The 22,918-nt window shown below is 39.4% G+C and overlaps 1 protein-coding gene across 2 annotated transcripts in view; it reads left to right on the top strand.

The window, feature by feature from the left end:
- Positions 1–22,918, top strand: part of LOC104986982 (chromosome unknown open reading frame, human C11orf80) — an 87,499-nt gene that overhangs the window by 24,122 nt on the left and 40,459 nt on the right. For both annotated transcript variants that reach the window (XM_010837726.1, XM_010837725.1), the window contains exon 4: positions 22,610–22,719. In XM_010837726.1, coding sequence (XP_010836028.1) covers positions 22,610–22,719 — 110 coding nt within the window. The remainder of the gene's footprint in view (positions 1–22,609; positions 22,720–22,918) is intronic.

Here is a 22,918-nt window from a genome sequence, read left to right as displayed (position 1 = left end):
TGTTGGAGAAGACTGTTGAGAGTCCCTTGGACTGCAAGGAGATCCAACCAGTCCATTCTAAAGGAGATCAGCCCTGGGTGTTCTTTGGAAGGACTGATGCTAAAGCTGAAACTCCAGTACTTTGGCCACCTCATGCGAAGAGTTGACTCATTGGAAAAGACTCTGATCCTGGGAGGGATTGGGGGCAAGAGGAGAAGGGGATGACAGAGGATTAGATGGCTGGATGGCATCACGGACTCGATGGACGTGAATCTGGGTGAACTCCGGGAGTTGGTGATGGACAGGGAGGCCTGGCGTGCTGTGATTCATGGGGTCGCAAAGAGTCGGACATGACTGAGTGACTGAACTGAACTGAACCCTGTAAAAAAAAAAATTTGAACCTGGTATTTTGAGGGTGGGTAGAGGCAAGAAAGGAATTCTTTTTGATAAGGAGCGTGTTTTCATGTTGCTACTAAGTTACTTCAGTCGTGTCCGACTCTGTGCGATCCCGTATACGGCAGCCCACCAGGCTCCTCCGTCACTGGGATTCTCCAGGTAAGAACACTAGAGTGGGTTACCATTTCCTTCTCCAATGCGTGAAAGTGAAAAATGAAAGTGAAGTCACTCAGTCATGTCCTACTCGTAGCAACCCCATAGACTGCAGCCCACCAGGCTCCTCTGTCCATAGGATTTTCCAGGCAGGAGTACTGGAGTGGGTTGCCATTGCCTTCTCCAGTTTTCATGTTAAGTCTTCTATTTCTCCCAGAGTCAGTTTTGGGTGTATCCTTGAACAATGTGGAGGTTGTTGTGCCAACCCCCCACACAATTGAAAATCTTCATACTATTATCTCTGCTTCAAAAACAGATGAATGGATAAATGACTCATCCAAGGACAGGAAGCTGAAACAGTTTAGATAAAATTAGGACTCAAACCCTAGTTCTTCTGATTTCACATATTGCAATTGCTAATCAGATGCAGACTTTCCCCTACACTTAAGTAAAGACCTGTAAAATGAAAATGCAGATACTATAGTTATTGAAAAAAAAAAGGTGTGTAAGTGGGCCCACACAGTTCAAATGCATGTTGTTCAATGATCAACTGTATATATATTTCTTTTTAAAAATGCATGCTTGCACACACATATTATATTCTATTCTTTTCATTCATTATTCATTCATTCAGTACATATTTATTGAGCACCTGCTATATGTTAGGTATTTCATCTTAATTTTCAAATTAATTGATATTAAGTTATTCATAGTATTCCTTTTTTATTTAAAAATATTTGTACTCATCTCTTTGGGGTTCTTATCTTGGTTTTTGTGAGTTTTTTGCCTTCTCTTTCTCTTGATGGTGATAATATAACACTAATAGCAAATATTTCAAGACCTGTTCAAAGTCACAAATCTAGTAAGTGATTGAGTGGGATATATGAGCCTAGACAGACTGGGTCCAGAGGCTTTGTCTTAGGCACTGTTCTGTAGTATTTTGGTCTATTTTACAGTATACTGTTTTGCTAGAAGTTTGACTACTATATTAGCTTTTCAGATAATCAACTCTGTTTATGCTCAACAAATGATTAGATATTAATTTCTTTTTTCCTTTGACAACTTCTCACTTCATTCTCATACCACTTGAAGAAATCTACAGCTTGGGTCGTATTTGGTGGTTCAAGGTTATGTGAAGAGGCACATGTAAGCTTGGAAGAATGATCGTGTTTTCCTCCCATTTTCAGTCTGCATCTTTTTGTTTGGAGTAGTGTGAGGCTTGGGTGCATATTCCTTTGTTAGGGACTTTAGTGAGCACATCCTTGTTGACTCATTTGCTTGCTGCTGAGCCAACAGGTTATGCAGTGACAGCTCTTCATCTCTGCTTTTTGAGGGAGTTAATGAAGATTTGACACTATTTCTGAAAGTTTGCTGATTCTCTGTTAAAATGTCCTGCTTTATATTTCCTTCTTTAAAGCATGTCTGGAATTGTTTCTCAATGTGGAAATAATTAGCCAATTTAACTAATGACAACAAGCCACAGAGCCAACCAAAGAAATTTTCATCTTTTGGCTTATTTCACCTCATTTCTTTAAAATGCTTGGTATTACTACTTTGTTCACTGGTTAAAGGCAAGAAAACCAAATAGTTAATTTGTCTGCTGTGTCTCTTGGGAAATAACGATGATAAACAACCAAATCTTAACTTTTGCCATCATCAGAGAAATTATTTTTAAGTGGAACTTTTTGTTACAGAGCAACATAGCCCATTTTAGAAAATTAGGGGAAAATAGGGAAAAGGTAAAAACTTCTCATAAACTTCCATCGCATGCATTTTTAATATAGCTGTCATCACAATACATACACAATTTTGTCCTACTACTTTTTTCCACTTAACATGTGAGCATTTTTCATGTTATGACAGTCTCCTAGTAATTATTTTTAATGGATAAGTTGTCCGTAAGAAGATAAATCATAAATTAATTAACCATTTCATATTTAAGCTTTTAGGCTTCTTTCTTTTTTACCATTACTATGAATATCTGTATATTGTAGTGATTAAGAACTGATACTGTATGTCCTTGAACAAGTTATTTGATCTTTGAAAGTACCTACCTCATAAAGCTGTTTTGAGGATTACATGAGATAATACACATAATGCATGTAGCATAGTGATTATTCTGAGTAAATAGTTTTCAATAAGTGATAATTAATGTTAATGTCCCTGGGATAAGCATCTTAATGCATACAGCTTTTTGCTTAATTGAAAAATTTAGGATTAATTTCCCAAAGTAGATTTAATTTGATCAAAGTCTATATTTTTATGGCTCTTGAAATGGCTTTTAAAAGGGTTGCATCATGTAATAGCGTTTGTAAATGAGATACTGGGCTTCCCCAGTATCTCAGTGGTAAAGAATCTGCCTGTAATGCAGGAGACGTGGGTTTGATCCCTGGGTCGGGGAGATTTCCTAGAGAAGGAACTGGCAATCCACTCCAGTATTCTTGCCTGGGAAATTCCATGGACAGAAGAGCTTGGTGGGCTACAGTTCATAGGGTCACAAAAGAGTCCAACATAACTTAGCAACTAAACAACAGCAATATGAGACATTAACTTCCTGTACTTTGCTAGCATTAGGAATTTCAATGACTTAAAACTATTTCAGCCAGTTTACTAGTTAATGAACAAGTACATAGTTTTTGTGAAATACTTGTTTGGCTGTGCCACATCTTAGTTGAGGCATGCAGGATATTTTAGTTGGAGCATGTGGGATGTAGTTCCCTGACCAGGGATCGAACACAGGCTCCCTGCATTGGGAGTGCAGAGTCTTAGCTACTGGACCATCAGAGAAATCCCTGTAGTTTTAATTTGTATATTTTTTGAAACTTTTTATGTGTTTACTATCTATTCTTTCTTTTTTTCTGAACTTTTCCCATATTTTCAGGGAAAAACTTCTAGTTTAAAATAAATTTAGTCATTGTCTGTGTGCTACGGTTTGAATGTTTGTGTCCCCCTTAAATTCATTTTTGAAATCCTAATGGCCAGTGTGATGGTATTAGGAGATGGGACCTATGGGAGTAGCTTAAGTCATGAGAGTGGAGCCCTCACAAATTGGATTAGTGCACTTAGAAAAAAGACTTGATAGAATTCCCTAGGTTCTTCTGCCATATAAGAATACAATGAGAAGTCTGCAATTCAAAAATGAGAGCCCAGAACCTGGCCATGCTGGCACTATGATCTTGGACTTCCAGACTCCAGAACTGTGAGAAATAAATTTTTGTTGTTTATAAGCCATTCAGTCTGTGGTATTTCATTATAGCAGCACAAATGGAATAAGATACTGTGTAAGTTGTATTTTTAGGCTTGATACCATACTGTACAAATGATTCAGATTCACTGTTATAATGCCGTTTTGCACAGTTGGCTATGGAATGATAGAGCTAATGTAATGACTTCCTGAATCTCATTTTCTTCTAATACTTTACTGATACATGAATATCACTGTGGATGTTCTTCAAGAATCGGAATATTATCTAAAAATGTCCTTTAAATCAGTGGTCCCCAGCCTTTTTGGCACCAGGAACTGGTTTCATGAAAGACAGTTTTTCCATGGACCAGGGGTGGGGAGATGGTTTCAGGATGATTCACATGCATTACACTTATTATGTACTTTATTTCTCTTATTATTATATCAGCACCACCTCAGATCATCAGACATTATTAGATCCTCGAGGTTGGGGACCCCTGCTTTAAACAACAGCTATTTGTTTGATGATGTTCTTTTCCAAATGAAAACTGTCTATACATATATACTGAATGTCTCTCTCTACATATAATATTCATAGAATTTAATTAACTCTAAATAGGCATATATAGTGATTAAAAACAAAAGCTTTAGAGTCAGCCAGCCCTAGTCTTAAATCTCAACTTTTACACACTATTTAAAATAGTTCTGTTTGTAATAGTATCAAAATACATGAAACACATAGGGATAGATTTAACATAAAAAAATAAAAGATCTCTGCTGAGAACTGTAAAACATTGCCAAGAGAAATTAAACAGTATTTGGAGAGATATATCATGTTTATAGATTGGATAGTTCAATACTGCTAAGATGTCAGGCAAAGGAGAAAGGGAAATTCGAAAGATGAATGCGAAATTCCAAAGAATAGCAAGGAGAGAGAAAAACCTTCTGCCTTAAGTGAACAATGCAAAGAAATAGAGGAAAACAACAGAGTGGGAAAGTCTAGAGATCTCTTCATGAAAATTAAAGATACCAAGGGAACATTTCATGCAAAGATATGCACAATAAAGGACAAAAGCATTAAGGACCTAACAGAAGCAGAAGAGATTAAGAAGAGGTGGCAAGAATACACAAAACTGTACAAAAAAGGTCTTAATGACTTGGTTAACTACAATGGTGTGGTCACTTACCTAGAGCCAGACATCCTGGAGTGTGAAGTCAAGTGGGCCTTACTACAAAAAAAGCTAATGAAGATGATGGAATTCTAGCTGAGCCATTTCAGATCCAAAAAGATGATGCTCTTAAAACTGTTCTCAATATGCTAGTGAATTTGGAAAACTCAGCAGTGGCCACAGGACTGGAAAAGGTCAGTTTTCAGTTTTCATTTCAATCCCAAAGAAGAGCAGTGCCAAAGAATGTTCAGACTACCATACTGTTGTGCTCATTTCACATGGTAGCAAGATACTGCTCAAAATCCTTCAGGCTAGGCTTCAACAGTACTTGAACTGAGAACTTCCAGATATACAAACTGGATTTAGAAAAGGCAGAGGAACCAGAAATTAAATTGTCAGCATCCGTTGGATCATAGAAAAAGCAAGATAATTCCAGAAAAACATTTGCTTCATTGACTATGCTAAAGCCTTTGACTGTGTGGATCTCAACAAACTGGAAAATTCTTGAAGAGATGGGAGTACCAGACCACCTTACCTGCCTCCTGAGAAACCTGTATGCGGGTCAAGAAGCAACAGTTAGAACCAGATGTGAAACACTGGACTGGTTCAAATCTGGAAGGAGTATGTCAAGGCTGTATACTGTCACTCTGCTTATTTAACTTATATGCAGAGTACATCATGCAAAATGCCAGACTGGATGAATCACAAGTGGGAATCAAGATTGCCAAGGGAAATATCAATAACCTCAGATATTCAGATGACACCACCCTTATGGCAAAGCAAAGAGAAATTAAAGAGCTTGATAAAGGTGAAAGAGGAGAATGAAAAAACTGGCTTAAAACTCAACATTGGAAAAATGAAAATCATGGCATCTGGTCCTATCATTTTATGGAAAATGGAAAAAATGGAAGCGGTGACTTGGGGAAAAAATGGAAACAGTGGCAGATTTTATTTTCTTGGGCTCCAAAATCAGTGCAGACAGTGACTGCAGCCATGAAGTTAAAAGATGCTTGCTCCTTGGAAGACAAATTATGACAAACCTAGACAGGGTATTAAAAGCAGAGACATCACTTTGCTGACAAATGTCCGTTCAAAGCTATGGGTTTTCCAGTAGTCATGCACAGATGTGGAGAAGGAAATGGCAACCCACTCCAGTACTCTTGCCTGGAAAATCCCATGGACGGAGGAGCCTGGTAGGCTACAGTCCCTGGGGTTGCTAAGAGTCAGACACGACTGAGTGACTTCACTTTCACTTTTCACTTTCATGCATTGGAGAAGGAAATGGCAACCCACTCCAGTGTTCTTGCCTGGAGAATCCCAGGGATGGAGGAGCCTGGTGTGCTGCCGTCTATGGGGTCGCACAGAGTTGGACACGATTGAAGCGATTTAGCAGCAGCAGCAGCATGCACAGATGTAAGAGTTGGACCATAAAGAAGGCTGAGCACTGAAGAACTGATGCTTTTGAACTGTGGTGCTGGAGAAGACTTTTGAGAGTCCCTTGCAGAGTAAGGAGATCAAACCAGTCACTCCTAAAGGAAATCAACCTTGAATGTGCATTGGAAGGACTGATGTTGAAGCTGAAGCTCCAATACTTTGGCCACCTGATGTGAAGAGCCAACTCATTGGAAAAGACCCTCATACAGGGCTTCCCAGGTGGTTCAGTGGGTAAATAATCTGCCTGCCGATGCAGGACACATAAGACACATGGGTTCAATCCCTGGGTCCCAAAGATCCCCTGGAGAAGAAAATGGCAACCCACTCCAGTATTCTTGCCTGGAGAATTCCATGGACAAAGGAGCCTATTGGTCTGCAGTCCATGGGGTCACAAAGAGTCAGACACGGCTGAGCAACCAAACAACAACTGATGCTGGAAAAGATTGAAGGCGGGAGGAGAAGTGGGTGACAGAGTATGAGATGGCTGGATGGCATCATCGACTCAATGGAAATGAGTTTGAGCAAACTCCGGGAGATCTTGAAGGGCAGGGAAGCCTAATGTGCTGCAGTCCATGGGGTCACAAAGAATCAGACACAACTGAGCGACTGAACAACTATAACAACTGGTGGCTCAGATAGTAAAGAACCCACCTGAAGTGTGGAAGCCCCAGGTTTGATCCCTGGATCAGGAAGATCCCCTGGATAAGGGAATGGCTACCTACTCCAGTATTCTTGCCTGGAGAAGTCCATGGACACAGGAGCCTGGCAGGCTATATATATATATATAGTCCATGGGGTCTTGAAGAGTCATACGTGACTGAGTGACTAATACTTAGTGTAAATAGAATTTTTATACGCAGGAAGGCAAAAAATTTATGTGACTCACTTATTGAGATTTTTTTTATTGGCGTTTTCTGAAACCAAACTTGCAAAATATCCAAGGTATGCCTGTAATTAATTTCTTTTTATATCTGACTAGCATTCCATTACATGTATACACTCTTCTTATCCATTCTGTTGTTGGACATTTGGATTTTTCCAGTTTTTGTCTATTTGTAATAAAGCTGCTATGAACAGCTGTTGTAAATCTTGTTTTGGACACATACTTTCATTTCTCTTGGGTAAATACCTGTAAAATGAAATCGATGGGTCATGGCATAGGTATGACCTATGTCATGGGTTTCTTATGACAGTTTCATAAGAAGCTGTCAATTTTCCAAAGTGGTTGTACCATTTTACACTCCCACCAGCATTATATCAGAGTTCTGATTGTTCTGTATCTTTGCTAACTAACATCTGGTGTTTTTTAATTTTAACTATTCTGGTGGATAGTGAATTTAATTTACATTCTCTGGTGACTGATGATGTTAAGCACTTCTTCATGTGCTTAATGGCCACTCAGATATCTTCTTTTGTGAAGTATCTATTCAAGTCTTTGGCCCACTAAGAAAAAAACAGCTTTATTGAAATCTAATTCATGTTTCATACAATTTATTCATTTATAATACACAATTCAGTGGTTTGGGGGTATATTATTAGTTTTTAAGTTGTGGTAAAATACACATCTGACATAAAATTTGCCACTTTAACTGTCTTAAAGTATACAATTCAGTGTCACTAATTATACTCACAAGGTTGTACAACCAACACCATTATTTCTAAAACTTCATCATTCCAAACGGAAACTCTGCAACCATTCTCTGGTAACCTCTAATCCACTTTCTGTTGCTATGAACTTGCCTAGTCTAGATAGTTCCTATTTGTAGAATCCTATAATATTGGTCCTTTGTATGGCATATTTCACTTAGCATAATGTTTTCAAGGTTGATCCACGTTATAACACATAATAGAACTTCATTCCTTTTCATGGCTGAATAAAATTCACATATATATCACAGGCTTCCCTGGTGGCTCATCAGTAAAGAGTCCATGTACTCTTGCCTGGAAAATCCCATGGACGGAGGAGCCTGGTAGGCTGCAGTCCATGGAATTGCAAAGAGTTGGACACGACTTGAGCGACTTCGCTTTCACTTTTCACTTTCATGCATTGGAGAAGGAAATGGCAACCCACTCCAGTGTTCTTGCCTGGAGAATCCCAGGGACGGGGGAGCCTGGTTGGCTGCCATCCATGGGGTCACACAGAGTGGGACATGACTGAAGTGATTTAGCAGCAGCAGCAGCAGCTGCAATGCAGGAGATGCAAGTTTGATCCCTGGGTCAGAAATATCCCCTGGAGGAGGGCATGGTATCTCACTCTAGTATTCTTGCCGGGAAAACCCCATGGACAGGAGCCTGGTGGGCTGCAGTCAGTCCATGGGATCACAAAGAGTTGGACATGACTGAAGCAGCTGAACAGGCATATCACAGTTTGTTTATTTATTCATAAGTTGATGGACACTGGGTTGCTTCCACCGTTGGATTACTGTGAATAATGCTGCAATGAAAATTGGTGTACAAGTGTCTATTTTAAATCTCTGCTTTCAACTCCTTTAGGCATATCCATAGAAGTGAAATTGTTGTATGGCAATTCTATGTTTAGCTTTTTGAGGAACTCAAACTTTTTTCCATTATTTTACATTCCCATCAACAACGTTCAGAGGTTCTAGTTTTACCACATACTTGTCAACCTTTGCTATTTTCATTATTATTTCACTGAAGGATAGTTGACATACAGTTATTACTTTCAGGCATACAACATAGTGATTTGAATTTATATACATTACAAATTGATCACAATAAGTCTACTAATATTCTGTTACCATAAAAAGTTATTACAATACTTTAACTATATTTCCTATGCTGTGCATTACATTCCTGTGACTTATCTTATAAGTAAGGCTTGTATTTCTTAATCCCCTTCACTTATTCCACCCACTTCCCATCCTCCTCCCATCACCATCATCATCATCATCATCACCATCCTAGTAGCTGTGTAATGTTTGGCCCTCCTTGTCTTTTTTCTAAATCAGGATGATTTTTATTATGAAGATTTAAAGCTGTTTTTATATTAAGGATGAAACCCTGTTGCCTTACATGTTTTACAAGTATTTTCTTACAGCCTGGCTAAGTTACTCATTTCTTAACAGTCTTTTGATGAGCAAAAGTTGTTTTTTTTTTTTTTTAATTTGATGAAGTTTATAAAATTTTTTCTTTTATAGTTACTTATTTCTATGCCCTAAGATCTTCCCCTGCTCTTAGGTTAAAGGATAGTCTCCTTTGTTTTCTTCAAGAATCTTCTTAGCTTTTATTTTTAGGTCTATCTTCCATCTCTAATTTTTGTGTGGGATCTATCGGAGATGTCAAGATTCATTTTCTTCCTTTATAGACATCTGGTCATTCTAGGAACATTTTTTTGGAGATTTTCTTTTCCTCATTGGATTCTTTTCTTGCTTTTATTTAAAAAAAACAAATGACCATGTTAAGTGTGAACCTATTTCTGACTCCTTCTCATTACCATATATTGTCCTATTTTTTGAAAAATAACCATTATTTTCTCAAGTGGTTTGAGAGGAAAGTTGAGGGGAAGTACCAAGAATTCTCATAAGCCCATATTCCCATTTTGGGACTTAAGTTTTCAATTCATTTGGGTAAGTACCAAGAAGCATGATTATTGGATCATGTATTTTCATATAAAAATGCAAAACTGTTTTCCATAGTGGTTGCAGCAGTGAGTGAGAGTTCCTATTGCTCCACATCTTTGTCAGCATTTGTTGTCAATGTCATCAGTGGGTTTTGGCCATTCTGATAGATGTGCAGTGGTACCCTGTTTTAACTTGCATGTGTCTAATGACATAATAATGGGAAGCATTTTTTCATTTGCTTACTTGCCCTCTGTATATCTTCTTTGGTGAGGTGCCTGTTCAAGTCTTCTACTCATTTTTTAAAAACTGGGGTGTTTTCTTATTGTTGAATTTTAAGAGCTCTTTGTATATTTTAGATAAGTACTTTATCAGATACATCTTTTGCAAATATTTCCACTCTGACTTGCCCTGAGATTGTCTTCCATAGAGCAGAACTTTTTAATTTTACTGAGGCTCAGTTTATGAATTATTTCTTTCATGGATCATGCCTTTGATGTTGTAGCTAACATGTTATTCTGTTCCATTGATCTATTTCTCTGTTTTTTCACCAACACCACACTGTCCTGATTACTGTAGATTTAAAAGTCTTTATGTCAAATAGTGTTGGTCTTCTGACTTTGTTTTTCTCCTTTAATATGGAATTGGCTACTTTGGTTCTTCTGCTGCTCCACATAAACTTCAGAGTCAGCTGGTTGATATTCAAAAATAACTTGCTGGAATTTTTATTTGGATTGTGATCACTCACCTAGAGCCAGACATCCTGGAATGTGAAGTCAAGTGGGCCTTAGAAAGCATCACTACAAACAAAGCTAGTGGAGGTGATGGAATTCCAGTGGAGCTATTTCAAATCCTGAAAGATGATGCTGTGAAAGTACTGCACTCAATATGCCAGCAAATTTGGAAAACTCAGCAGTGGCCACAGGACTGGAAAAGGTCAGTTTTCATTCCAATCCCAAAGAAAGGCAATGCCAAAGAATGCTCAAGCTACCGCACAATTGCACTCATCTCACACACTAGTAAAGTAATGCTCAAAATTCTCCAAGCCAGGCTTCAGCAATACGTGAACCGTGAACTTCCATATGTTCAAGCTGGTTTTAGAAAAGGCAGAGGAACCAGAGATCAAATTGCCAACGTCTGCTGGATCATGGAAAAAGCAAGGGAGTTCCAGAAAAACATCTATTCCTGCTTTGTTGACTATGCCAAAGCCTTTGACTGTGTGGATCACAATAAACTGTGGAAAATTCTGAAAGAGATAGGAATACCAGACCACCTGATCTGCCTCTTGAGAAATTTGTATGCAGGTCAGAAAGCAACAGTTAGAACTGGACATGGAACAACAGACTGGTTCCAAATAGGAAAAGGAGTACGTCAAGGCTGTATGTTGTCACCCTGCTTATTTAACTTATATGCAGAGTACATCATAAACGCTGGACTGGAAGAAACACAAGCTGGAATCAAGATTGCCGGGAGAAGTATCAATAACCTCAGATATGCAGATGACACCACCCTTATGGCAGAAAGTGAAGAGGAACTAAAAAGCCTCTTGATGAAAGTGAAAGTGGAGAGTGAAAAAGTTGGCTTAAAGCTCAACATTCAGAAAACGAAGATCATGGCATCTGGCCCCATCACTTCATGGGAAATAGATGGGGAAACAGTGGAAACAGTGTCAGACTTTATTTTTGGGGGCTCCAAAATCACTGCAAATGGTGATTGCAGCTGTGAAATTAAAAGACGCTTACTCCTTGGAAGGAAAGTTATGACCAACCTAGACAGCATATTCCAAAGCAGAGACATTACTTTGCCAACAAAGTTCCGTCTAGTCAAGGCTATGGTTTTTCCTGTGGTCATGTATGGATGTGAGAGTTGGACTGTGAAGAAGGCTGAGTGCTGAAGAATTGATGCTTTTGAACTGTGGTGTTGGAGAAGACTCTTGAGAGTCCCTTGGACTGCAAGGAGATCCAACCAGTCCATTCTGAAGGAGATCAGCCCTGGGTGTTCTTTGGAAGGAATGATGCTAAAGCTGAAACTCCAGTACTTTGGCCATCTCATGCGAAGAGTTGACTCATTGGAAAAGACTCTGATGCTGGGAGGGATTGGGGGCAGGAGGAGAAGGGAATGACAGAGGATGAGATGGCTGGATGGCATCACTGACTTGATGAACGTGAGTCTGGGTGAACTCCGAGAGTTGGTGATGGACAGGGAGGCCTGGTGTGCTGTGATTCATGGGGTCGTGAAGAGTCGGACACGACAGAGCAACTGAACTGAACTATATCTAAAGATCAAGTTGCGAAGACTGACATCTTGACAATATTTATTTAATCTTCCTATCCATGACATGGAACATCTCTCCATTCAGTTCTACTCTTTTTCATCAGAGCTTTATAGTTTTCGTCATATAGCTCTTACACATAGGTTTTGGGTTTTTTTTTTTTGCCTTATATCTAAGTATTAATATTTTGGTTTTTAACAGTGCTAATGTAAATGGTAATGTGTTTCTAATTTAAAATTCCACTTGTTCATTGCTTGCATATAGGAAACCAGTTGACTTCTGTGTATTAACCTTGTGTCCTGCAAGCTTGCTATAACGGCTTATTAGTTCATGTAAATTTTTTAAACCAGTTTGCTAATATCTACAAAAAGTCTCCTGATATTATGATTGTGTTGACTCCATAGGTCAATTTAGGGAGAATGGTTTTGTTGTTGTTGTTCAGTTGCTCAGTCCTGTCTGATTCTTTGTGACCCCACGGACTGCAGCACACCAGGCTTCCCTGTCCTTCACTGTCTCCTGGGAGTTGCTCAAACCCATGTCCATTGATTTGGTGATGCATCCAACCATCTCATACTCTCTTGCCCCCTTCTCTTCCTGCCCTTAATCTTTCCCAACTTTTCCAATGAATCGGCTCTTTGCATCAGATGGCCAAAGTATTGGAGCTTCAGCTTCAACATCAGTCCTTCCAATGAATATTTAGGGTTTATTTCCTTTGTGATTGACTGGTTGATCTCCTTGCTGTGCAAGGGACTGTCAAGAGTCTTCTCTAACAGCACAGTTCAAAAGCATCAATTCTTTGGCACTCAACCTTCTTTATGGTCCAGCTCTCACATCCGTACACGACTACTGGAAAAACCATATCTTTGACTATATGGACCTTTGTTGGCAAAGTGATGTCTCTGCTTTTTAACACCCTGTCTGGGTTTGTCATGTATGGATGTGAGAGTTGGACTGTGAAGAAAGCTGAGTGCCGAAGAATTGATGCTTTTGAACTGTGGTGTTGGAGAAGACTCTTGAGAGTCCCTTGTACTGCAAGGAGATCCAACCAGTCCATTCTGAAGGAGATCAGCCCTGGGATTTCTTTGGAAGGAATGATGCTAAAGCTGAAACTCCAGTACTTTGGCCACCTTATGCAAAGAGTTGACTCCTTGGAAAAGACTCTGATTCTGGGAGGGATTGGGGGCAGGAGGAAAAGGGGACAACAGAGGATGATATGGCTGGATGGCATCACCGACTTGATGGATGTGAGTTTGAGTGAACTCTGGGAGATGGTGATGGACAGGGAGGCCTGGCATGCTGTGATTCATGGGGTCGCAAAGAGTCAGATGTGACTGAGCGACTGAACTGAACTGAACTGGGTTTGTCATAGCTTTTCTTCCAAGGAGCAAGCATCTTTTAATTTCATGGCTGCAGTCACCATCTGCAGTGATTTTAAAGCCCAAGAAAATAAAGTCTGTCACTATTTCCATCGTTTTCCCGTCTATTTGCCATGAAGTGATGGGACCAGACGCCATGATCTTAGTTTTTTTGAGTGTTCAGTTTTAAGCTACCTTTTTCACTGTCCTCTTTCTCTTTCATCAAGAGGCTCTTTAGTTCCTCTTCACTTTTTGCCATTAGGGTGATGTCATCTGCATATTGATATTGTTGATATTTTTCCTGGCAATCTTGATTTCAGCTTGTGATCATCCAGCCTGGCATTTCACATGATGTACTCTGCATATAAGTTAAATAAGCAGGGTACAATATACAGCCTGGACATACTCTTTCCCCAATTTGAACCAGCCCGTTGTTCCATGTCTGGTTCTAACTGTTGCTTCTTGACCCAAATACAGGTTTCTCAGGAGACAGGTAAGGTGGTCTGGTATTCTCATCTCTAAGAATTTTCCACAGTTTGTTGTGATCCACACAGTCAAAGGCTTTAGCATAGTCAATGAAGCAGATGTTTTTCTGGAATTCCCTTGCTTTCTCCATGATCTGGCAAATGTTGGCAATTTGATCTCTGGTTCCTCTTCCTTTTCTAAACCCAGCCTATACATCTGCAGGTTCTCAGTTCACATATTGCTGAAGCCTAGCTTGAAGGATTTTGAGCATAACCTTGCTGATGTCTGAAATGAGCACAATTGTATGGTAGTTTGAACGTTCTTTGGCATCGCCCTTCTTTGGGATTGGAATGAAAACTGACCTTTTCCAGTCCTGTGGCCACTGCTGAGTTTTCCAGATTTGCTGGCATATTGAGTGCAGCACTTTCACAGCATCATCTTTTAGGACTTGAAACAGCCCAGCTGGAATTCCATCACCTCCACTAACTTGGTTTGCAGTAATGCTTCCTAAGGCCCATGTCACACTCCAGGATGTCTGGCTGAAGGTAACTGACCACCCCATTGTGGTCACTTGCGCATGCATAGCCCAGCCCTTGGTCAAGGGCTCATGGAGAACACAGGGAACTTCCACACCAACTTTTGGTACCCAATTCTGTGTAGCTCCTTCCTCTCCAGTGCCCTGCCTTGCAGATTTCAGGTACTCTCACAACCATGAACTCTATTCCCCGTCTCCTCAGCTTCATGAAACCACTGTGCTCTGCCTGAGCTCCAGGTCTGTCCTCCATGAGGAGGAAAATTTCCCCAGGCAGACATCCAGAGGTTCATCTCATGAGTTTCCCTTCTCTCAAGGGTCACAGTCCTGTGCTATTTATTATCCAGTGCCTAGTGTATTTCCTCCAGTTTTATAATAGTTTTTGGTGGGAGGACTTATTTGGTACTGTTATTTCATCATTGGAAGAAGAAGTCCCAATATATGATTTTGATGTATGTTCACAGTGCCACAAGATTGAAAATTTTCTATCTACTTTTCTTTAATAATTGAACAGTTGTATCAAGAGGTAGTGTGATGTTAATGATTATGTCATTCTTTCCCCTCTATGTCCTTCCTATCTTAGCAAAGTGGTGCAAGTGTAAACTCATTTTTTCAAAGGGCATGCTGGTTTATTTAGTAGTTCTTTAAGCAAAGGCTTATGCAAAGAGTCGGACATGACTGAGCGACTGAACTGAACTGATGGAATAGAAACATTTTAAGTTTCTCAGTCTTTAATAGTAGTTTGGCTCTCTAAAAGTCCAGATTCAAAATTAATTTCCTTCAGATGTTTGAAAATAGTACTCAGTTATCCTCTGGCATCTGGCATTGTTGATGAGAAGTCCAACTCATGTTTCTTTTGGCTAATTTGATTCTCTTTTGTAGCTTTTAAGGTTTCCTCTTTATCCTTGTTATTCTGGGTTTCATTGTGATATGTGTAGCTGTGTGATTCAGTCATTATTCTGAAATTTTTTTAATTTTAATTTTTTTAGTGTTTTTGTCTTTTAAAAATCTACTCTTAATGTCTTTTATCTTTTCCTTCTTTTAATTGATATATAATTCAGATGTCATAAAACATACCATTTTAAAGAGTACAGTTCAGAGGTTTTAAGTATATGCACAAAGTTGTACAACTATCATTGCTATTCATAACATTACATTTTCATCATCCCCAAAAGAAATCCTGTACCCATTAGCAGTCATTCCTCTTACCCTTACCCCCTGTCCTTTGGCAAATACTAATCTACTTTCAGTCTTTATGGATTTGCCTATTCTAGATATTTCATATAAACAAAATAATATGATATGCGGCCTTTTGTGTCTGGCTTAATGAAGCATAATGTTTTCAAGATTCATTCATGTTAGTATGTAGCATGTAACAGTACTTCATTTCTTCCTATGGCTGAATAATATTCCATGTTTTGTTAATCTGTTCATCATTTGTTGGACATTTAGGTTGTTTCCACTTTTTCCTATTATGAGTCATGCTTCTATGAACTTTCAACTGCTGCTAAGTCACTTTAGTCGTGTCTGACTCTGTGCGACCCCATAGATGGCAGCCCACTAGGCTCCGCCGTCCCTGGGATTCTCCAGGCAGGAACACTGGAGTGGGTTGCTGTTTCCTTCTCCCTTTTAAATATGGTCTTAGAGTATCTGCCATCCATAGGGCTTTCATTTCAAACACTATCTTTAATTTCCAAGATTTCTAATAGAGTTTTTTTGCCATTGATTTCTGTTTAATCAATGGCAGTGTATTCTTATTTCATGACTTCTTTTTCTATTTGAGGATATAAAATATAGAGCAGCTATTTTAAAAAATATATATTTATTTATTTATTTTTGGCATGCTGGGTCTTTGTTGCTGCACATGGACTTTCTTTGATTGTAGTGAGTGAGTGCTACTTTTCTTTTTTCTTTTAATTGGAGGCTAATTACTTTACAATATTGTGGTGGTTTTTGCCATACATTCACATGAATCAGCCATGGGTATACATGTGTTCCCCATCCTGAATCCCCCTCCCACCTCTCTCCCCATCACATCCCTCTGGGTCATCCCAGTGCACCAGCCCTGAGCACCCTACCCTGTCTCATGCATCGAACCTGGACTGGCAATCTATTTCACATATGATAATATACATGTTTCAATGCTATTCTCTCAAATCATCCCACGCGAGGGCTATTTTTAACAAAAAGTCATGGACTCTAGGGCATGAGGACTCAGTTGTTGTGGCTCATGGGCTTGCTCTGCGGCAAGTGGAATCTTCTTGGACAAGGGATGAAACCTACGTCCCCTGCAATGGCAGATGAGCTCCTATCCACTATACCATCAGGCAAGTCCTAGAGCACTTATTTTAAAGTTCCTTTCAGGTTGTTTTATTAATTCTGTTTCCTCTGGTATACACTCTGTTGGTTGATATGTGTCATATTTTTCATGTTATTGGTCTTTGTTGGTTGGTAATTTTTAGTTAAGAGCTGATTTTCCATGATCCTTTTGTCCTGGACACATCCTACATTGCAGCCTTCCAGTAGGAGGTTCTCTGGATTGCTGAGCCCTTATTGGCAGGGCATATATCTTGGACTAAAACTTTGCTTAAGTGGCAAGATAAAAAAGCTCTTGTATCTTAATAGAATATACTGTTCTGAGTCTCATCTGCATTTACATTCCTTGGCTCTAAGGCGCTTATCCTGCATCACTGATGCTGCTGCTAGCATCACTTGACTTGTAACCAACCCTCAGGTAGACAGGTACCAAATCTTTGGCTTTTGTTCATGTTTTGTTCTATCTGTGGCCTCTGTAGCTCTTGCTTTTAAACCTGTTGTTGCAATATTGGGCCTATGTTTTTTTTTTCCAGTCCGTGCCCCAAACATGGGACATCTCTTGTCCTTACTTACCACTGTGGACTCTCTCTCTTTTTCATTTCTGAAGATCAGGGAAGAATACAAAACGGAGTACAAAATGAAGTACAAATGTATATCTTGGAATACAAAATGAAGCAGGGCAAAGGCTAACAGAGTTTTGCGAAGAGAATACACTGGTCATAGCAAACACCCTCTTCCAGCAACATAAGAGATGACTGTACACATGGACATCACCAGATGGTCAGTACCAAAACCAGATTGATTCTGTTCTTTGTAGCCAAAGATGGAGAAGCTCTATATGGTCAGCAAAAACAAGACCGGGAGCTGACTGTGGCTCAGATCATGAACTCCTTATTGCCAAATTCAGACTTAAATTGAAGAAAGTAGGGAAAACCAGTAGACCATTCAGGTATGACCTAAATCAAATCCCTTATGATTATGCAATGGAAATGACAAATAGATTCAAGGGATTAGATCTGATAGGCAGAGTGCCTGAAGAACTATGTATGGAGGTTTGTGACACTGTACAGGAGGCAGTGATCAAAACCATCCTCAAAGAAAAAGAAATGCAACAAGGCAAAATGGTTGTCTGAGGAGGCCTTACAAATAGCTGAGAAAAGAAGAGAAACTAAAGGCAAAGGAAAAAGGAAAGATATACCCATCTGAATGCAGCATTCCAAACAATAGCAAGGAGAGATAAGAAAGCCTTCCTAAATGAACAATGCAGAGATCTCTTCAAGAAAATTAAAGATACCAAGGGAACATTTCATGCAAAGATGGGCACAATTAAGGACAGAAACGGTATGGACCTAATAGAAACAGAAGAGATTAAGAAGAGGTGGCAAGGACACAGAGAAGAACTATACAGAAAAGATGTTAATGACCCAGATAACCACAATGATGTGATCACTCACCAAGAGCCAGACATCTTGGAGCGTGAAGTCAAGTGGGCCTTAGGAAGCATTACTACAAACAAAGCAGGTGGGGGTGATGGAATTCCAGCCGAGCTATTTCAAATCCTAAAAGATGATGCTCTTAAAGTGCTGCACTCAATATACCAGCAAGTTTGGAAAACTCAGCAGTGGCCATGGGACTGGAAAAGGTCAGTTTTCATTCCACTTCCAAAGAAGGACAATGCCAAAGAATGTTCAAACTGCCGTACAACTGTGCTGATTTCACACACTAACAAAGTAATGCTCAAAATTCTCCAAACCAGGCTTCAACCATATGTGAACTGAGAACTTTCAGATGTTCAAGCTGGATTTAGAAAAGGCAGAGGAACCAGAGATCAAATTGCCAACATCCGTTGGATCATAGAAAAATTGAGGGAATTCCAGAAAAACATCTGCTTCGTTGACTATGCTAAAGCCTTTGACTGTGTGGACCACAACAAACTGTGGAAAATTCTTAAAGAGATGGGAATACTAGACCACCTTACCTGTCTCCTGAGAAACCTGTATTTGGGTCAAGAAGCAACAGTTAGAACCAGACATGGAACAACGGGCTGGTTCAAACTGGGAAAAGAGTATGTCAAGGCTGTATATTGTACCCTGCTTATTTAACTTATATGCAGAGTACATCATGTGAAATGCCAGGCTGGATGAATCACAAGCTGAAATCAAGATTGCCAGGAGAAATATCAATAATCTCAGATATGCGGATGATACCCCCCTAATGGCAGAAAGTGAAGAGGAACTAAAGAGCCTCTTGATGAAGGTGAAAGAGGAAAGTGAAAGGCTGGCTTTAAACTCAACATTCAAAAAACTAAGATCATGGCATCCAGTCCCATCACTTCATGGCAAATAGACGGGGAAACAATGACAGATTTTATTTTCCTGGGCTCCAAAATCACTGCAGATGGTGACTGCAGCCATGAAAATTCAGGACTGATTTCCTTGAAGATTGACTGGTTTGATTAGTTAAAATTGATTTCCCCCCAAATAGCTACGCATTCTTTAAGGAAATTGTTAAGATTTCTAGAGAATTCCAATTTATTGACAAAACTTTTTCTCATGTATCTACATTTGTTTTCCCCATTCTGTATTGTATTACTACTTTATAGGATTCAGGAAAATTTTTTATTATTTCACAGAAAGGTAATTGAATCACAGGAAAAAAAAAAAAAAAAGGGCATTGCCCTAGGTCAGAAAGTGAGTCAGTGGTAAAACCGAGGACTGATGCAACTCATCCTGGTTTAGTGCCAACTTCATTAAACTTCAGTGCAGCATAACCTTGCTGCCATATTATCTTGGGCTTTGTGACTGAATTGTCCTTGAAAAACAAACTAATGGCAAGAAAAATAGTACCCATTAAGACTGGTAGCTAGAACTTGATCTTGGTAAAGTTCATACTTTCTGAGATGGTTAAAACTTTATTAGATACATAGTATGAATGCTTTAGAAAAAAGTTGTGCCATTATTATAGGATATATTTTGAATTCTTGTGTAGTATCAACACTGTCAGCCTCATTTATAAGGTAGAACTTGTAGAGACTGATATATCTTTATTCATATTTAATTTTCCATTTAACACTATTGTAGAGGGGGACTAAGGGATAGCATTTTATAAAATGAAAAATTTGTTTTTTTTTCCCCTTTATAATATTACTGCCAGAGTACAGAAAGTAGGAAAGATAGTGAATACTTTGAGGTTCTATTTGTTGACTGTGATCCAGGACACACTGATGCTTTGTGTAAAGAGTTCTAAATTGATGTATATAAATATACCAAGTAGTTAATTGACAAATTAGCGAGAGTTTGCTTTTCTTTATTAAAGACTACCTCTTAAAGGACAGACCATACAGTATTAGATCAATGCCTGAGAGGGCTCTTCTTGAATTTTTCTGCTTTAAGTTCTAAGTTAGCTCACTTCCTGGATTTGTATTATTAAACAGTGAAGTGAGAAATAGATCTGATAGACAGAGTGCCTGATGAACTATGGACAGAGGTTCTTGACATTGTACAGGAGACAGTGATCAAGACCATCCCCATGGAAAAGAAACACAAAAAAGCAACATGGCTGTCTGAGGAGGCCTTACAGATAGCTGTGAAAAGAAGAGAAGCGAAAAGCAAAGGAGAAAAGGAAAGATATAAGCATCTGAATGCAGAGTTCCAAAGAATAGCAAGGAGAGATAAGAAAACCTTCCTCAGCGATCAATGCAAAGAAATAGAGGAAAACAACAGAATGGAAAAGACTAGAGATCTCTTCAAGAAAATTAGAGATAAGAAAATTAGGGAACATTTCATGCAAAGATGGGCTCGATAAGGGACAGAAATGGTATGGACCTAAAAGAAGCAGAAGATATTAAGAAGAGGTGGCAAGAATACACAGAAGAACTGTACAAAAAAGATCTTCACGACCCAGATAATCATGATGGTGTGATCACTCACCTAGAGCCAGGCATCCTGGCATGTGAAGTCGAGTGGGCCTTAGAAAGCATTACTATGAACAAAGCTAGTGGAGGTGATGGAATTCCAGTGGAGCTGTTTCAAATCCTGAAAGATGATGCTGTGAAAGTGCTGCACTCTATATGCCAGCAAATTTGGAAAACTCAGCAGTGGCCACAGGACTGGAAAAGGTCAGTTTTCATTCTAATCCCAAAGAAAGCCAATGCCAAAGAATGCTCAAGCTACCGCACAATTGCACTCATCTCACACGCTAGTAAAGTAATGCTCAAAATTGTTCAAGCCAGGCTTCAGCAGTACGTGAACTGTGAACTTCCAGATGTTCAAGCTGGATTTAGAAAAGGCAGAGGAACCAGAGATCAAATTGCCAACATCTTCCGGATCATCAAAAAAGCGAGAGAGTTCCAGAAAAACATCTATTCCTGCTTTGTTGACTATGCCAAAGCCTTTGACTGTGTGGACCACAATAAACTGTGGAAAATTCTGAAAGAGATGGGAATACCAGACCAACTGATCTGCCTCTTGAGAAACCTATATGCAGTTAAAACTGGACATGGAACAACAGACTGGTTCCAAATAGGAAAGGGAGTACGTCAAGGCTGTATATTGTCACCCTGCTTATTTAACTTACATGCAGTGTATATCATGAGAAACGCTGGGCTGGAAGAAGCACAAGCTGGTATCAAGATTGCCGGGAGAAATATCAATAACCTCAGATATGCAGATGACACCACCCTTTTGGCAGAAAGTGAGGAAGAACAGTGAAAGAGGAGAGTGAAAAAGTTGGCTTAAAGCTCAGCATTCAGAAAACGAAGATTATGGCATCTGGTCCCATCACTTCATGGGACATAGATGGGGAAACAGTGGAAACAGTGTCAGACTTTATTTTTGGGGGGCTCCAAAATCATTGCAGATGGTGATTGCACCCATGAAATTAAAAGACACTTACTCCTTGGAAGGAAAGTTATGACCAACCTAGATAGCATATTCAAAAGCAGAGATATTACTTTGCCAACAAAGGTCCAGACGTCTAGTCAAGGCTATGGTTTTTCCAGTGGTCATGTATGGATGTGAGAGTTGGACTGTGAAGAAAGCTGAGCACCGAAGAATTGATGCTTTTGAACCGTGGTGTTGGAGAAGACTCTTGAGAGTCCCTTGGACTGCAAGGAGATCCAACCAGTCCATCCTAAAGGACATCAGTCCTGGGTATTCATTGGAAGGCCTGATGCTGAAGCTGAAACTCCAGTACTTTGGCCACCTCATGCGAAGAGTTGACTTATTGTAAAAGACCCTGATGCTGGGAGGGATTGGGGGCAGGAGGAGAAGGGGACGACAGAGGATGAGATGGCTGGATGGCATCACTGACCCGATGGACATGAGTCTGGGTGAACTCCGAGAGTTGGTGATGGACAGGGAGGCCTGGCATGCTGCAATTCATGAGGTCACAAAGAGTCGGACACGACTGAGCAACTGAACTGAACTGAACTGATTTATTAAAAAGTATAAGACTATCAGTTAGAACTAGCAGCTCAGATTTCTGGCATTGGATATGACCTTGTGGAAATGAACTGAAAATACAAACTGATTTAGTGAATTTTCAATTTGTGTAAAATTGAAAACATGAGATTAAATGTCTTAACCCCATAAAGTAATTCTAAATGTTCAATCAATTTGCTGATTCATAGCCATTTCCAGTTGTATTTAAAATTCTGCAGATAATCTTTTCATCAGGGAAAAGCCTACTTGGCTCATCAGTTTAACGGACAACTCCAGAAACTCTGGTGCTTATCCAAACTGCTTGTTCTCTGTTGTTGCCATTTCTTCTCATACAGATATGCAATCCGTACTGCCTGGATTCTTTGCGAACCTGAACTGGACTTCAGAGGAGGCCAGCCATTCTCAGGACACATCAGGGCTAAGACCCTTCCAGATGACTTTTGAGGCAAGTTTTGCTGTGGTTCTATAAATTAATGATGTTTTGATTCTTATTTTTCTACAAATGTAATAACAGAAAATAAAAGCGTAGGTCCTTTATAGAATAAAGTTGAAATAAGGTATTGGTTCCCAGACTTCCCTGAACAGATTTTAAATCACTTGGAAGCTTTGAAAATAGTGATGTTTGTGTTTTACTCTAAGAGGTT

This window comes from Bison bison, unplaced genomic scaffold, assembly GCF_000754665.1.
Source record: "Bison bison bison isolate TAMUID 2011002044 unplaced genomic scaffold, Bison_UMD1.0 scf7180017864080, whole genome shotgun sequence".
In the NCBI taxonomy this organism is placed as follows: Eukaryota; Metazoa; Chordata; class Mammalia; order Artiodactyla; family Bovidae; genus Bison; species Bison bison.
Note: the sequence above shows the minus strand (reverse complement) of the source record. Positions and strands in the feature narration are given on the sequence as shown.